At 43.1% G+C, this 17,330-nt stretch overlaps 1 protein-coding gene across 3 annotated transcripts; it reads right to left on the bottom strand.

The window, feature by feature from the left end:
• Window positions 1–818: 818 nt before the first annotated feature.
• On the bottom strand, window positions 819–11,799 carry LOC118390940 (TIP41-like protein). 3 transcript variants are annotated; one of them, XM_035781796.2, is made up of 8 exons: window positions 11,722–11,799; window positions 4,161–4,288; window positions 3,797–3,976; window positions 3,535–3,634; window positions 2,860–2,991; window positions 2,538–2,633; window positions 2,290–2,352; window positions 819–1,427 (listed from the first exon to the last, which is right to left on the bottom strand). In XM_035781796.2, exons 2-8 carry the CDS (start codon window positions 4,283–4,285, stop codon window positions 1,296–1,298), a joined length of 828 nt encoding a protein of 275 aa, XP_035637689.1. In that variant the 5' UTR covers window positions 4,286–4,288; window positions 11,722–11,799; the 3' UTR covers window positions 819–1,295. The 3 variants fall into 3 exon arrangements, with proteins under 3 accessions (XP_035637689.1, XP_035637688.1, XP_035637690.1); XM_035781795.2 differs by lacking the exon at window positions 11,722–11,799 and adding an exon at window positions 5,084–5,310; XM_035781797.2 differs by lacking the exon at window positions 11,722–11,799 and adding an exon at window positions 5,027–5,309.
• Between the last annotated feature and the right edge of the window lie 5,531 nt (window positions 11,800–17,330).

The raw sequence follows: 17,330 nt of genomic DNA, 5'->3' as shown, positions 1-17,330 counted from the left end.
GCTGGATATTGGCGGGAACTGGATCACGCTTTCGTCCACGTTGATGCAGTGCATCCCAAACATGCTCAATGGGTGACCTGTCTGGTGAGTGTGTAGGCCATGGAAGAACTGGGACATTTTCAGCTTCTAGGAATTGAGTACAGATCCTTGTGTCATTGGACCGTACATTATCACGCTGAAACATGGGGTGATGGCGGCGGATGAATGGCACGACAATGGGCCTCAGGATCTCGTCATGGTATCTCTGTGCATTCAAACATCGATCAAAAAAACTTGTGTTCATTGTCCGTAGCGATTGCCTGCTAATGCCATAATCCCGCTAACAACATGGGGGCACTCTGTTCACAATGTTGACATCATCAAACCGCTGGCCCACACGAGGTCTGCCATCTACCCGGTACAGTTGAAACCAGGATTAATCCGTGAAGAGCACACTTCTCCAGTGTGCCAGTGGCCATCAAAGGTGAGCATTTGCTCAGTAAAGTCGGTTACGACGCCGAAATGCAGTCAGGTCAAATTCTCTAAAATGACGTTGGAGGCGGTAGAGAAATTAACATTAAAATTATCTTGCAACAGCTCTGGTGGACATTCCAATAGCACACTTCCTCAAAACTTGAGACAACTGTGGCATTGTGTTGTGTGAAACTGCACGTTTAGAGTGGCCTTTTTTTGTACCCAGTACAAGGTGCACCTGTGTAATGATCATACTGTTTAATCAGCTTCCTCATATGCCACACCTGTCAGGTGGATGGATAGTCTTGACAAAGGAGAAATGCTCACTAACAGTAATAAACACATTTGTGCACAACATTGAAAAATAAGCTTTTTGTGCATATGAAAAATGTCTGCAATCTTTTATTTTAGCTCATGAAACATGGGACCAACACTTTACATGTGTTTATATATTTTTTTCAGTGTAGCCATCTCTGTGATATCCAAGCCAACGCTGCATGCATTTAACATAGCACAACCTTCAAGTATCAGACTACGTTACATAGAATTCAACACAACTATTATGTGGTGTTCTAATAGAAAAGACGCAATTATCACAATTTTCCAACCAAAACATTTACATAGAGGAAATGTGAAATAACACTCAAAATAAGAGGCCACTTGACCAAAATTAAGTTCTATGAACTTTGTTTTTGTTGTGTGGAGGGAGGCAGGTGCAGTGTTCTCAGTTTATACAAAATAAAGGGAGGGAGGGTAAACTCTTCCTTGGTTGGCCTGCCCTTGTCTTAAGTCCAGACACAAGTGAATGTGATGTCCAGTCATAGTGCCCAGCCTGCTCTCCATCACTGGAGGGCCTCTGTGTTCCCTGGCTGAGGGCCTGTCTCAGGGAGCTCCAGCTTTTCACACTTAGTCAGTTTCAGGGTTAAGTGCTGGGAGATCTCATTGGGGTCGGTGTACAGAGCAGCAGGGACGTTCTGAAAGACAAGCAGGGAGATTTTGCAAATGACTAACCCTCTACAATAGCGGTATGATAGTATCAGCTGCACAGTGACATGCATGAAGTAGCATGAATGATTTGGACAATATGTTTTAGACAAAATCATACATACTTTTTAGCAAAGGGTGGAAATGCTGACCACTTGTGGTTAAAAGTGACCTGAGATTGGAAGTTTGGGAGTTCAAACCCTGGCCGAGTCATACCAAAGGCCTTATAGTTGAATGCTCTTTCATCGAGTCATAGAATTGCATTGAAATTACTTAGAATATGTGCAATTTGGAGGTGTGGCCACTTGGAGACAAAAGTTAGACCTCTCGCTCAAACCATTGTAATAGTTTTTTCTTATATAATAATAATATATATGCCATTTAGCAGACGCTTTTATCCAAAGCGACTTACAGTCATGTGTGCATACATTCTACGTATGGGTGGTCCCGGGAATCGAACCCACTACCGTGGCGTTACAAGCGCCATGCTCTACCAACTGAGCTTATCCTGCACCTACTCCAAAATGTCAATGAATATTCTTATGTTCCTGAATGTATCCAGAGTATTTTCAGATTTCATTATTGACAAATGCTTTAAAAAGTTCAGCAAATGTAAAACACCCATCAACAGGTTAATGTTTGGATTCAATCCCCTGTCAGGTGAACTGTTGTGTCCTCACCTTCGGTGTGATAATTTCCCCATAACCTTCAAAGTGTTTTTGTTCAAATGCAACACTGGTCACACATGTTTTTTTCACAAGTGTAAGGGGGTTTAAGGATCTGAGGCATCAAGCTTTCAGGGAGAAGACTATACTAAACATGTACTCTCCAAACAGAAAATACAATTCTCACCTGCAATTCTGAAATGTTGCTTTCTCGAGTACTATACTCTCTGATCATGTAATTCTTTCCAGCCTGTAAAGAAAACCAGGGTAAGTGATGACTCATTTCATAAGTAGGCCTAGCCTTTTCATAGTTGAACTTCTTAACAGTGAATATTGTCCATTTCCTGCTAAAGATATCCACAGAAAATGACTCATGCACATCCACTCTGGTGGTTAGTCGATTGTCATTTCTCAGGACAGCCCAGTCACACTTGCCTCGTGGTAGAGCCGCGTGTCGTTTATACGGATCAGAACTCCATCCACTCGCAGGAAGAACCTCAGAAGCAGGAAGAAACTGGTGGGCATCACTCTCTGTATCACACAAGTGGGTAACAAGAGGATAAGTCATTCTTCAAAACCTCATCAGCCTCTCAGAGGCAAGCATTTCAGAAAATGCATTTAACATAAGTAGTTGAATAGGAAAATTGCCTTTTAATTTTTTTTATTCCTGGTCTTACAGCCCCCGCTTGTCACGGAGACGGACATATGGACATATGTTATCATAAAGTATCAGTTCCTGTCTGAAAGTACCACTCACTATTTTGACGCTGATCATGGACACTCCGTGGTCGTGCAGCTCGTCCTCAAACAAAAGCACGTCGTCGAAGAACATGATCTGCTCTCGCGCCTTCAGTTTCTCCATGTCAATGCGCTCCGACGTTTCTGTCGCCTGATGGAATAGCAGGTGTGTATTCATTAGTGCACACCATAGCAAAAAATATATATTTTGCCACGAATATAAAAGTTTCTCATTAGACACATTCAGGTAGGCCCCTCCCCATTTCAGCCCGTCTCATTCCTAGTGAATGCCCCCCAGACAAGAGACATCTTGAGACCAAAAAGCTTTAGAATATTAAGCCTATGCGAAAAAAAACTATTGCGTTCCAGGCTAACTACATTGCAGTCATTGCATTTCATCAACCGATGATTGTGTGACACATCAGTGACGGCACAGTCGGGCGTCAGGCTGCCGTATCATATGGCGTGGTTAGATGACATGTTAATCACCTATCCAAGGAATGTGAGATCTGGCAGGCATCTGCAATAAAGTCTGTCTTAAACACAGCCAATGACTTACGAGAAAATCTTCTACTGAGTCATGCATCGATGTCAATATGAGTCCAAGTTTAATTTGGACTTAAAAGTTAAGATGTGTCCCTTATTTTGTAATGTTTGTGTTGTATCCACAGTGTGAACCCGAAAAGCCTCTCACCGTCATCTGCAGGTCCTCTCCTAACAAGGTGCCTCTGTAGTCTGTGGTGTATGTCCAGTCGTAGCGTTTAACTACCTCTTTGGAGTGTTCAGAATCAGCCCTGGGAATACAGCCACATCCACTCACTGAGATCATTCCCCATAATAGGACTGATTAGGACTAAACCATTTCAAACGCCACTGTTTTTTTTCTACTTCAACAGCATTTAGACAGTGAAGGTGGCTAGTGTATTATCACAGAGGTCTTATGATATGAGTTGTACCTGCTCTCTTGCCATTCCTGTGCACAGGCCACTTTCACAGAGTCATGCATGTTGTTGACCCTCTTGAGGGCATCGATGGCATTGAACTCAATGCCATAACCGTCTGTGTGCTGGATGCGTAGGATGTTGTCCCCAAACAGCATCTCTGGGAGCGAGGGCATGTGCATCTCCTCCCCTAACCTGGGACCAAACTGTCAAGCTTGAAACCTGAACAACTAACCTCAATGCAATTGACGAGATTTGAATGACTAAAAGTAAGTCTAAGTCGATAAACAAGCTCCCCAATGTAGACTAAACCTTAAGAATATTAAACAGAGAATAAAAAAAACAAAGTATTTGACACAAAATACTTGGAATAGCTTACCGTTCAATGTCCTTAGATTTCATAATGTGGGTTTTTGCAGCAGTTACTTTCCATGGTCCGAATGTGAAGTCTTGCTTACTGCTCTTAAACCCATGGGTCATCATGGCTGACAAATTGGCAAACATCAACTGTAAATACAGACACCAAACCCATCAGAGACAGAACTAAAGGACGCCACGATAGCCTAGACAGCCAATAGTGGCCGCTAGATCTGCACTGTCTAGGATTCATGTGTATTCCTGGTATTACACTAGCGTCCCCGTGGACCGGCTGGTAAATAAAACATCCGTCATTCGGGCTTCTAAGACATCATTTTCCTTAACTAGCTTTAAACGGTGAGCTGTTGGGTAAAAATGGTACACATGTGTTATGTCCTAATAAAACACATTTTCCACCACTCTTTTCAGATTCTGACAATTTATGCCCCACACGGATTTCCTTACGCTGTAGGTCATGTTTACGGAGTCTTGCCCCGCTACTGAACAGACAAGTAAGTGTAAGTTAGTGTTCGTAACAAAAGATGAAGGAGAGCCTGTCTTGTTAGAAATGGCATTTGTTTTGTACAAATGCTAAATATGACATTTTCATTCAAGACAGGATAAATATATTGTTTCAGGTGATAAGCATGTTTTGTTTAGTTACTTTTTCATCAACTTGTCTAACTTTATAGCAAGTCAAGCTACCTTGCACTGCAGAGCAGCTAACTAGCTAAAAGCTAGGTTGATGATACCACTGTAGCAACCTCCACCTAATAATTATCATAAAAAACAAACGTCATTACTATCACAATAAACTAACGGGAGGCAACAGCCATAATATAGTTGGCTTAACAGGCAATGTAACATTACTATTAAAATAGTACTCACAGGAATAGGTAATTATTTACAAATTGCTAGCTAACCCATAAAGCCATCACCGAATACCATATATTTTCATCTTCTGTGGTTTGGTAACTTCCTGTTCTTCAATGAACTCTGACTGGACTGAAGACGACGTCAAGTTAGAAAAATGTCAAACAGGGTGACTACACCGTTCGTGTCGCGTGCACGAGCGTTGCAAAATACATTTAGAAATCTTTCTATAGGCTAACGTCACGCTGCTTAGCGAGCAGTACTTCCTCCTGATTCGACTCACACAGAGGCTTGAACCACAGTTTTATAACTAATCCAAGATAGGCTCGTCTGTTGTTTCCAATGGGAACAAATTAATCATAGTGGGCAGAACAAGCAAGGAGGTGGGCAGAGTCAAGCACGAGCTAGTGAGATCCTATTGGCGTGTTCTATCATTTATTTGCATATTTCCATTATGGAACACCTACTCTGTCTGAAGTGTGCAATACCTCTATTAGCCCGTTTACTCTTCCTAAACAATGCACTTTTTGGAATCTTTGGAAAAGGGTCAAATCTACAAACGCAGTCCACTTGTGTTATAGATTTTCGTTTTGGAAACAGAAAATGTGCAGAATGTCTGCCAAAATCCATCTCGCTCCATTTTCAGTCAGCTTCCTCTCATCACCATATTTGGTAGTGAGTGGAAACTCCAACTGGAGGCTTCACATTTATACAACAGGTGAAATATCTGGCTCATTGTTCTATTGTTGCTTGAACCCAGGGCCAGAATATGTGAGCGGAGCGTGCCCAATTTGACTGGAGCGCGAGCGAAAATCCCGAAGGAGCATCAGCCTGCTCCAATTTCGCTCCAATAGTGCTCACTTCATAAGCTTAGGGCATGCCCACCCCAGCATGCATTTGTAGTATACTTGTGTGCTGCTATAGCCCCTTACTTTAGCTACTGTCATGGAGTTCGCTAGATATTTTCATACAGAAACTGATAAAACATACAGGTGCTACATCAAGGTGACTTACAAAGATGAGGACCAAGAGCAAGTGAGGGAGTGCGATGATGTAGTGTCCACAACTAAAGAATCATTTTGGGATCGGAAAAGAAACTTATCCCAAAAGCATGATGGTGTATTTACTACCGGCACATTCTAAAAGAAAAGAACGAGGTGGGTAGATAAGTGTCATTGGAGCAAAGTATTCCTAAACTAAAAATCAGATCTCTTAAAACTATTTGTTTATTTTCGTTATATTATCTATACAATAGGCCATAATAGATTTTTGCACAATAGGCCTGGCATATTCCCACATTCAAGGAGCTTTCCGTTTTGATTGGGTTATTTTGCCTTAAAACCTTTAGACCTACCTATAGAAAAAAAGTAACTCTGCATCTCTGCACAGCCTGGCAAGAGTAGCCCAAGGGGGTGTTTAGCATCCCCAGTGGCTCTGCAAGTGTGGAGAGGATATTCACCACTGCTGGCTGGCTCTCCAGGCACCATCGCATGAGCCTGAAGCCCCAGACCGGCCAAACTCTTGTTTCTAAAAATGAACCCAAAGGCACTTAGTCATTTTAAATTTAATTTGTATTTAATTCTAAGCAAGTCGTAGCCTATATGTGCAATGTATATGATTAAACGCCAAGCACTTTGTTCCTACCAGCCTATTGTGTCGCACTCGCAAATGCTTCAAAATGTATTTCTTTGTAGGCTATAGCCTTGAAAAAATATATCCTAAATAATGAGGCTCCCTGTCTGGCTCCTGACCTATTTAGAGTGTTCATATACTGTTTAATATGACATGTAGCTTACTTGAAATTATGTTCACTTCATACATTCCCCTTTCCATGTTTATTCAAATACTATTCATTGAAATCCATATAGGGGTCCAGGTAGTCACAAAAGTGGCTGTTGGTTAAATTTGGATTTTTAATGAAAGGAGTTTAGGAGTGAAAAAAAAAAAACTGAGCACCGAGAGGTTTTTAGCTGAGTGGTAGGAAAGGACACAAAGCGCACATCTCAGATGAGTAGGATTTCCAACTGCTCACATGCTCTGCCCAAGGCCTCTGCTTTGCTAGCACAGATGTCCTCCCTCCTGAAGCACACGTCCGCCCTCCTGAAGTGGGACACTTCATACCTAGCTATTACAACAGAACACAATTCCTAATGATTCTCAATACCCCATGAAAGTCAGTCATTAATAGTTACCACAACCACAAGTCAGACTTTGTGGGACTATCGCCCCGTAGCACTCACTTCCGTTATCATGAAGTGCTTTGAGAGACTAGTCAAGGATCATATCACCTCCACCCTACCGGACACCCTAGACCAACTTCAATTTGCTTACCGCCCCAATAGGTCCACACGCTGCCCTAACCCATCTGGACAAGAGGAATACCTATGTAAGAATGCTGTTCATCGATTACAGCTCAGCATTTAACACCATAGTACCCTTCAAACTCGTCTTTAAGCTCGAGACCCTGGGTTTCAACTCCGCCCTGTGCAACTGGGTCCTGGACTTTCTGATGGGTCACCCCCAGGTGGTGAGGGTAGAAAACAACATCTCCACCCTGCTGATCCTCAACACTGGGGCCCCACAATGGTGCGTTCTCAGCCCTCTCCTGTACTCCCGGTTCACCCATGTCTGTGTGGCCATTCAGGCCTCCTACTCATCATCAAGTTTGCAGAAGACACTACAGTGGTGGGCTTGATTACCAACAATGACGAGACGGCCTACAGGGAGGAGGAGAGGGCCCTCGGAGTGTGCTGTCAGGAAAATAACCTCACACACAATGTCAACAAAACAAAGGAGATGATCGTGGACTTCAGGAAACAGCAGAGGGAGCACCCCCCTATCCACATCGACGGGACAGTAGTGGAGAAGGTGGCAAGTTAAGTTCCTCGGCATACACATCGGCATACACATCACGGACAAACTGAAATGGTCCACCCACACAGACAGCGTGGTGAAGAAGGCGCAACAGCGCCTCTTCAACCTCAGGAGGCTGAAGAAATTTGGCTTGTCACACAAAACACTCAAACTTTTACAATGCATAATCGAGAGCATCCTGCCAGGCTGTATCACCGCCTGGTACGGCAACTGCTCCGCTCACAACCGTAAGGCTCTCCAGAGTGTAGTGAGGTCTGCACAACGCATCACTGAGGGCAAACTACCTGCCCTCCAGGACACCCACACCACCCGATGTCACAGGAAGGCCATAAAGATCAAAAGACAACAACCACCCGAGCCACTGCCTGTTCACCCCGCTATCATCCAGAAGGTGAGGTCAGTACAGGTGCATCACAGCTGGGACCGAGAGACTGAAAACCAGCTTCTATCTCAAGGCCATCAGACTGTTAAACAGCCATCACTAACATTGAGTGGCTTCTGCCAACATACTGACTCAAATCTCTAGCCACATAATTAAAAATTGGATGTAATAAATGTATCACTAGTTACTTTAAACAATGCCATTTTATATCATGCTTACATACCCTACATTACTCATCTCATATGTTTATACTGTACTCTATACCATCTACTGCATCTTCCCTATGCCGTTCGGCCATCGCTCATCCATATGTACATATTCTTATTCATTCCTTACACTTGTGTGTATTAGGTAGTTGTTGTGAAATTGTTAGATTACTTGTTAGATATTACTGCATGGTCGGAACTAGAAGCACAAGCATTGCGCTACACTCACATTAACATCTGCTAACCATGTGTATGAGACCAATAAAATTTGATTTGATAAACCCAGCCTATTTCTACAATTTCTTACCCTTAACCACACTGCTAACCTTTGCTTTTTGGTCCCAATTTAAGGTTAGGAAAACAAAAATGACCATGAACATCCCACCTACTAATTTTTCAAGTCCTATACTTAAAAAAAAAATATTATTACAAAATTCCCTTTAAAAAAACACGCCACTTCGATACAGCTACGACCCATGATCAGTATGATGAGGAGTCTGACTGTAGGAGTGTTTTTGGAAAAAGTGTATTTTTGCTGATCCATGTGCTTTCAGGGTGGGTGAAAGCGGAGTTGGATGCTGTGGAATCAGTGAGGGTAACCAGAAGTGGTCTTGTGATAATAATTTGTTTCTGCTGGTCAGAGGGAGAAGGCGCTCCACATTAGAACAAATGGGGGCAAGAAATGTGAATTGTTTTGCACTCAAGAAAAGGGTGCCATTGAAAGGAGCGATTGATGGGGTAGCAGTAAATGTAAAAGTTGACTAACTGAAGGGGAAGATTCCCAGTGGTTGTGATATTTTTCCCTTGGTGCGATGCACACAGGGTGGCGCAACAGAAGAGTCATTGTCTGTTCTTTTGAGTTTGATTGTTGAGTCTTTGCCCGACAAAGTGATGTTAGGATATATAAGTTATCCTGTACGAGCTTTTGTGCCAAATACATTACATTGTTACAGGTATCAAGCTTATGTGCATGTGGCAGCAGTGTGTAGGAGGGAGGTTCCTGTGTGTGAGAAGTGTTCAGAAGGGCATGAGACAAAGGACTGTGTAGCATTAGGGAAAGTAGTGGTATGTGTTAATTAAAGGGGTGCCCATTGCGCTGGGGATCAGAAGTGAGAGGCAGGTTGAGGTTTCCAGGGTTAGAGTAGCGCAGAAGTTGTCATATGCTGAGGCAGTGAAGAAAGTAGAGGAAGATGGGTTAAGGGGGAGGGATCCTGAGAAGAGTGGTGTGAGTAGTAGATCTGTACCAGTACAGAGCAATAGGCCAACAAGTGATATGTTTCAGTAAGATTGGATTTTTAGCAATGGTTATCAACTGTACTGCAGGGATGGAAGTAAGTCGCAGAATTTGTAGGTTGTGGTGGCAGCTGCAGAGAGGGATTTGGGTGTGTGAGACTTCAGAAGCATTACAGGGTGTGTTAAGTGGTGGTGTCCCATCCCTTCAGGTTGTTGGCCTGAAGTAGGACTAAATAGATTTAGTGGACTAGGGTAGTGTTCTTTTTTATTTGTATTATTTGAGTGTTGTGTTAGATGGTAGGGTATTTGTTTATTTATGTAACTCTGTGTTGTTTGTGTCGCACTGCTTTGCTTTCTTGGCCAGGTCGCAGTTGTAAATGAGAACTTGTTCTCAATTGGCCTACTTGGTTGAATAAAAAAAAATAAAAAAAATAAGTTTTACAGTCTAGTAGGTGGAGGTAATGCAACATTTATTGAATAACAATTGCCATTAAACCTCATCAAAGAAGAACAGCTACGACCGGAAGTTATTTTTGAACAGGTTATAAATTACGCAGCAGGTTAAGATAATTAAACAAGCAGGTTTGAAGAATTGGGTTAAGATTAGGGAAAACCCGCCCATCCATACTACTCTGGACGGCTCTGACTTAGAATACGTGGATAAAGACAAATACTTAGGTGTCTGGCTAGACTGTAAACTCTCCTTCCAGACTCACAATAAGCATCTTCAATCAAAAATGAAATCTAGAATTGGCTTCCTATTTCGCAACAAAGCTTCCTTCACTCATGCTGCCAAACATACCCTCATAAAACTGACCATCCTACCGATCCTTGCTTTCAGCGATGTCATCTATAAAATAGCCTCGAACACTCTACTCAGAAAACTGGATGTAGTCACAGTGCCATCCGTTTTGCCACCAAAACCCCATACACTACTCACCACTGCGACCTGTATGCTCTCATAGGCTGGCCCTCGCTTCATACTCGTCGCCAAGCCCACTGGCTACAGGTTATCTACAAGTCTCTGCTAGATAAAGCCCCGCCCAATCTCAGCTCGCTGGTCACCATAGCAGCACCCACTCGTAGCACGTGCTCCAGCAGGTATATCTCACTGGTCACCCCCAAAGCCAATTCCTTCTTTGGTCACCTTTCCTTCCAGTTCTCTGCTGCCACTGACTGGAACGAACTGCAAAAATCACTGAAGCTGGAGATTCCCATCTCACTCACTAGCTTAAAGAACCAGCTGTCAGGGCAGCTCACAGATCACTGCACCTGTTCATAGCCCTTCTATCTACCTCATCCCCATACTATATTTATTTATTTTGCTCCTTTTGCACCACAGTATCTCTACTTGCACATCCATCTTTTGCACATCTACCATTCCATAATTGCCATATTGTAATTACTTCGCCACCATGGCCTATTTATTGCCTTAACTCCCTTATTTGACCTAATTTGCACTAACTGTATATAGACTTTGTTTTCTACTGTATTATTGACTGTATGTTTAGTTCATTCCATGTGTAACTCTGTGTTGTTGTATGTGTCGAACTGCTATGCTTTATCTTGGCCAGGTCGCAGTTGCAAATGATAAGTTGTTCTGAACTAGCCTACCTGGTTAAATAAAGGTGAAAAAAATATTTTAAAAAACAGGAAGTAGGCGGGGCTCATCATAGCGGCGAACGTCTAGCTATTGCAAAATTCAACGCTATATAAAAGAAGCAGCAGGTAGCTGACAAACGGGCACGGATGTTTATTCAAAAGGAGTAGCAAACAACCATGCAATAACTTGATCAAGCATCCCACAAACGTATTTATCTAGCTGGCTAACACTAGCTACGCCTCCGGCTTGTTTTGTGACAAGCTGGCTGGCTCACCATCACCATATAAGCTTGTTATCTTAACTTCAGTACTAATGAATAGCCATCCCAAATGAATAACCTACTGAAAAGACAGATAATTGAAATTAAAATCAGATATTACATTAAGAAGATAGCTAAAAGTACACAACTTACTCCAGTATTTTGATCGTCAGATAACGTCCATGAAAGAGAGCTTCACAGAAATGCTTCCGACGTACTTTTCATTCTTGTATTATATGGTTCCGCATCATTTAGCCATATACTAGCTGCTTTGTAAGACAGGTCCCAAAAATGAATTGAACAGAAATAAAATGCTTAAGAAAATATTATCTTAGAAATGTTTTCATATTTATTTATTTTTTATTTGAAGTGTATGGCAGTTTAACTTTTTATATGTTGTGGTGATATTCTGCGCTGTCACCCAGACATAAGAGAGAGAAGATGACTGGTATCAATGACATAATCAGAGGCATTACAGTCAAGTGTTCCAAAATGGTAGCTGTGAGAATGTCCTAAGTAATTGATCCCATCCTAGGAATTGGTACAGTGGATGGTACTGTCTATGGCCCGATTGGTACAGTACAGTTTGCTCGCTTTTATTTTATTTATTTATTTAACTAGGCAAGTCAGTTAAGAACAAATTCTTGTATACAATGACAGCCTACACTGGCAAAACCCGGACGATGCTGGGCCAATTGTGCACTGCCCTATGGGCCTCCCAATCACAGCCGGTTGTGATTCAGCCTGGATTCGAACGAGGGTGTCTGTCGTGACACCTCAAGTACTGAGATACAGTGTCTTTAGACAGCTGCGCCATTCGGGAGCCCCTTGCCTATGTATGTATGGCAGTGGAGAGAGGGATTGAATTATGGTCTCCCAGTTTTGAGTAGACATGGGGCTGCTCAGTCCCAGGGGATACACTGAGGCCAGTTTCTTGGGACGTTCCCAAGAGGAGAAAGGTAAAGAACCAGAAAACAGTACATGTGACATTCATAAACTGAACAAAATGCATTTGTTTGGGGGAAAAAAAATCACAAATAAGTCCCCTACAAAAAGCCTGACCCATAACCTACGTTATATGTTTATGACTCGTACTGTAGTTGGAAATGTGCGATAACAGTGAAGGTTTTATTAAATTTGTACTGTTTTCTAACTCATTCTAATCAAATCAGTGTATTAGTCACATGCTTACTTAACCCTAACCAGCAATGCTGTTTAATAATAAGAGTATTTAAAGAGCAGCTGTAAAATAACAATAACCAGACTATATACAGGGGTACCGGTACAGAGTGAATGTGTGGGAGCACCAGTTCGTCAATGTAATTGAGGTAATATGTACATGTAGGTAGAGTTATTAAAGAGTCTATGCATAGATTAGATAATAACAGAGAGTAGCAGCGGTGTAAAATAGGTGGTGGAGAGGGGGGTGGGCAATGCAAATCATCTGGGTAGCAATTGGATTAGATGTTCAGGAGTCTTATGGCTTGGGGGTAGAATATGTTTAGAAGCCTCTGGACCTAGACTTGGCACTCCAGTATCACTTGCCGTGTTGTAGCAGAGAGAAGAGTCTATGACTAGGGGTGGCTGGAGTCTTTGACAATTTTTAGGGCCTTCCTCTGACACCACCTGGTATAGAGGTCCTGGGTGGCAGGAAGCTTGGCCCAGTGATGTACTTGGCCGTACGCACTACAGTTGCCATACCAGGCAGTGATGCTCTTGATGGTGCAGCTGTAGAACCTTTTGAGGATCTGAGGACCCATTCCAAACCTTTTGAGTCTCCTCAGGGGGAATGGGTTTTGTCATGCCCTCTTCGCAACTATCTTGGTATGCTTGGACCATGTTTGTTTGATGGTGATGTGGATACCAAGGAACTTGAAGCTCTCAACCTGCTCCACTCCAGCCCTGTCGATGAGAATGGGGGCATGCTCGGTCCTCGTTTTCCTGAAGTACACATCTCCTTTGTCTTGATCACATTGAAGGAGAGGTTGTTGTCCTGGCACCACACAGCCAGGTCTCTGACCTCCTCCCTATAGGCTGTCTCGTCATTGTCGGTGACACGGCCTACCACTGTTGTGTCATCGGCAAACTTAATGATGGTGTTGGAGTTGTACCTGGCTGTGCAGTCATGAGTGAACAGGGTGTACAGGAGGGGACTGCGCACGCACCCCTGAGGGGCCCATGTGTTCAGGATCAGCGTGGCGGATATGTTGTTAACTACCCTGACCACCTGGGGGCGGCCTGTCAGGAAGTCCAGGATCTAGTTGTAGAGGGAGGTGTTTAGTCCCAGGGTCCTGAGCTTATTAATGAGATTTGAGTGCACTATGGTGTTGAGCTGTAGTCAATGAAAGGCAGTGTGGAGTGCAATCTGTGGATCTGTTGGGGCGGTATGCAAATTGGAGTGGGTCTAGGGCACATCAAGGGTCTTGATTTATTATTAGAACCGGCCCGCAGACCGCAGCAAGCCGGCAGCCCGCAGATCTTTTACACGCACCCCACAATGCAACGGTGACGCACCGAGCAGTAGGCTGCTTCATTTCAATATTTATTGGCACAGCAGTTGTCAGCATCACAGTAAAATTAACTTTCAGATACCCATCAAAAATGGCAAAACGGAAGGTGGACACTGAGAACCGGGGTTTCAAACAAGGTGGGAGTCGGAGGTTCACGGAGGTAGCTGGAAAACCTGTGTGTCTTCTGTGTGGAGAAAGTGTGGCGGTACTGAAAGAGTATAATCTGAGACGACATTATGAAACGAAACACGCCAAAAACAAGAATATGGACATGGAACAAAGGCTACAAAAGGCAGAGGAATTAAAACGAGGCCTCAAATCTCGACAGGCTCTGTTCAAAAAGCCAAATCACAAGGCCAGGCTGCTGTCAAGGCCAGTTTTATTTTGGCAGAAGAGATCGTAAATCAGCCCGGCCATTTACGGAGGGGGGATTTCATCAAAAACTGCATGATTAAAGTTTGTTTTGCCAGAAAAAGGCTCTTTTTAAATGTGAGTCTGAGCAGAAACACCATTGAAAGACCAGTTGTCCATCAATCTAAAAGAGCAGCTTGCATTGCATATTCCTTGGCTGTGGATGAGAGCACCGACATTTCTGACATTGCCCAGTTGTCAATTTTCATCCGCGGAGTGGACTCCAGCCTAAACAGAGGAGTTTTTGGCTTTAGTGCATGGCACAACTCGGGGCATGATTTGTATGAAGAGGTGTTGTGTAAATGAGATGGAGCTGGGAAAAACTAATGGGTTTGACAACCGGGACACAGGAGCGGACTGGTGGCGAAGATACGGGAAAAGATGCAAGAGGAAAACGCCAGGTGAGCTGACAGCCATTGTATCATACACCAGGAAGCGTTTGCGGTAAAGCAAAATGGAGCATGTCATCACGCGCACAGTTAACTATCAGAGCCAAAGGTTTGAATCACCGCCAGTTCAAGGCATTTCTGACGGGTTAGAAACGGAGCATGGTGATTTGCCTCACACAGAGGTGCGATGGCTAAGCCAGGGAAAGGTGCTTCAAAGATGTTTGACCTTAGGAGATTTGTCTGTTCTTGGACAGCAAAGGGAAAGACACAACACAACTCCGAGGAAATGTTTCTGTGTGAAATGGCTTTTCTGTGTGACATTACAGTCATCTGAATGCAATGAACTTGCAGCTGCAGGGTCGGGATCGTGTCATCTCTGATTGTACAGTACAGTGAAGGCATTTAAAACCAAACTGACTCTGTGGGAGACGCAGATTGAGCCACTTTCCCAGCTGCCAGACCATGAAGAGAAGCTCTTACCAGTGCGTTCCCGACGCACAGTTGGCTGATAAAATAGGTATGCTTGCCATTTGCTGACTTTGAAGCACAAAAGCAGGTTGGAACTGCTCGGTAACCCATTTGCTGTTGACGTGGAAAGCTCACCACCAAACCTCCAAATGGAGTTGATTGACCTCCAATGCAATGATGCACTGAGGGCAAAATATGCGGCAGTGGGTGCTGCTTCGTTTCCTCCCGGCACAATGCCCCAGCTGCTTGCTCAAACGTTGTCTATGTTTGGCAGCACATACCTGTGCAACTGTTTTCTTTGATGAACTTGAACAAAACATCACACAGTCGACTTACTGCTGAACACCTCCACTCAATTCTGAGGATTTCCTCAGCTCAGAGCCTGGGAACTTGTGGAAAGGATGGGACACCACCAAGTATCACTTGTTTCATGTTAATGAACATTACTGTGCAATCACATATTTAGAGTTTTTACTCAGTTCAAGTTTAAAAGTTAAAGTTTAATATTTGTTTTCACTGCATGTTACTTCTCCTTAAACAAAGTGTTGTTTTTGATTAATAGATTTTTGCACTTTATTTTATTGTATTTCAATCCAATTATATTTTAAAAATATTTCAGTTGAGTGGATGATAGAAAATTGCTATTATTGTTTTTTTCTTTGAAGTAAATTTAGCCCACTTTTGCTAAAATAGAAAATATAGGCTACTGATGGTGCCTTGAATACCGGTTTCTTTCATTTAATGTTCATGTTATGGGGATTTTTATATAAAGGAAATTTGTCTTTTGTGTCTGTTGAAAATTAAAGATTACTGACAGAGCCATAAGAAAATATTGCTTTATTTATCTGATCATATTGGAATATATTTGTTAGGTTTTCAGTAGGTTCAATTAGGTTCACTAGACTATATGCGTCATTTAAAAAATGTTCAATGAACATTCGAACAGTCCGGCCCTCGGCTTGTAGCTAAATTTTTTATTTGGCCCTCCGTCCATTTGACTTTGACACCCCTGGTCTAGGGTTTCTGGGATAATGTGTTGATGTGAGCCATGACCAGCCTTTCAAAGCACTTCATCTCTACAAACGCAAGTTCTACGGGTCGGTAGTCATTTAGGCAGGTTACCTTAGTGTTGTTGGGCACAGGGACTATGGTGGTCAGCTTAAAACATGTTGCCATTATAGACTCGGATTGGGAGAGGTTGAAAATGTCAGTGAAGACACTTTCCAGTTGGTCATGTCCTGGTAATCCGTCTGGTCCTGCGGCCTTGTGAATGTTGACCTGTTTAAAGGTCTTACTCACATCGGCTGCGAAGAGCGTGATCACACAGTCGTTCGGAAAACCTGGTGCTCTCATGCATGTTTCAGTGTTATTTACCTCGAAGCGAGCATAGAAGGCATTTAGCTCGTCTGGTAGCCTCGTGTCACTGGGCAGCTCTCGGCTGTGCTTCCCTTTGTAGTCTGTAATAGTTTGCAAGCCCTGTCACATCCGACGAGCGTCGGAGCTGGTGTAGTACGATTCGATCTTAGTCCTGTATTGACGCTTGCCTGTTTGATGGTTCGTCGGAGGGCATAGCGGGATTTCTTATAAGCTTCCGGGTTATAGTCCTGCTCCTTGAAAGCGGCAATTCTAAATCAAATCAAATCAAATTTAGCCTTTAGATCAGTGCGGATGTTGCCTGTAATCCATGGCTTTTGTTTGGGGTATATACATACGGTCACTGTGGGGACGACATCTTCAATGCACTTATTGATGAAGCCAGTGGCTGATGTGGTGTACTCCTCAATGCCATCGGAAGAATACCGGAACATATTCCAGTCTTTGCTAGCAAAACAATCCTGTAGCTTAGCATCTGCTTCATCTGACCACTTTTTTATTGACCGTGTCACTAGTGCTTCCTGCTTTAGTTTTTGCTTGTAAGCAGGAATCAGGAGGATAGAATTATGGTCAGATTTGCCAAATGGAGGGCGAGGGAGGGCTTTGTACG

This window comes from Oncorhynchus keta, chromosome 12 (assembly GCF_023373465.1).
Source record: "Oncorhynchus keta strain PuntledgeMale-10-30-2019 chromosome 12, Oket_V2, whole genome shotgun sequence".
In the NCBI taxonomy this organism is placed as follows: Eukaryota; Metazoa; Chordata; class Actinopteri; order Salmoniformes; family Salmonidae; genus Oncorhynchus; species Oncorhynchus keta.
The sequence above is the reverse complement of the archived record's forward strand: the minus strand, read 5'-3'. Positions and strand labels throughout refer to the sequence as shown.

Bases quoted from the DNA above. Each gene is read 5' to 3' on its own strand.
- LOC118390940 (XM_035781795.2), bottom strand. The intron at 3,635-3,796 runs GTACAACTCATA...CTGTATTCCCAG, and splicing joins CAGGAATGGCAAGAGAGCAG to GGCTGATTCTGAACACTCCA. The intron at 1,428-2,289 runs GTGAGAATTGTA...CTTGTCTTTCAG, and splicing joins GCAACATTTCAGAATTGCAG to AACGTCCCTGCTGCTCTGTA.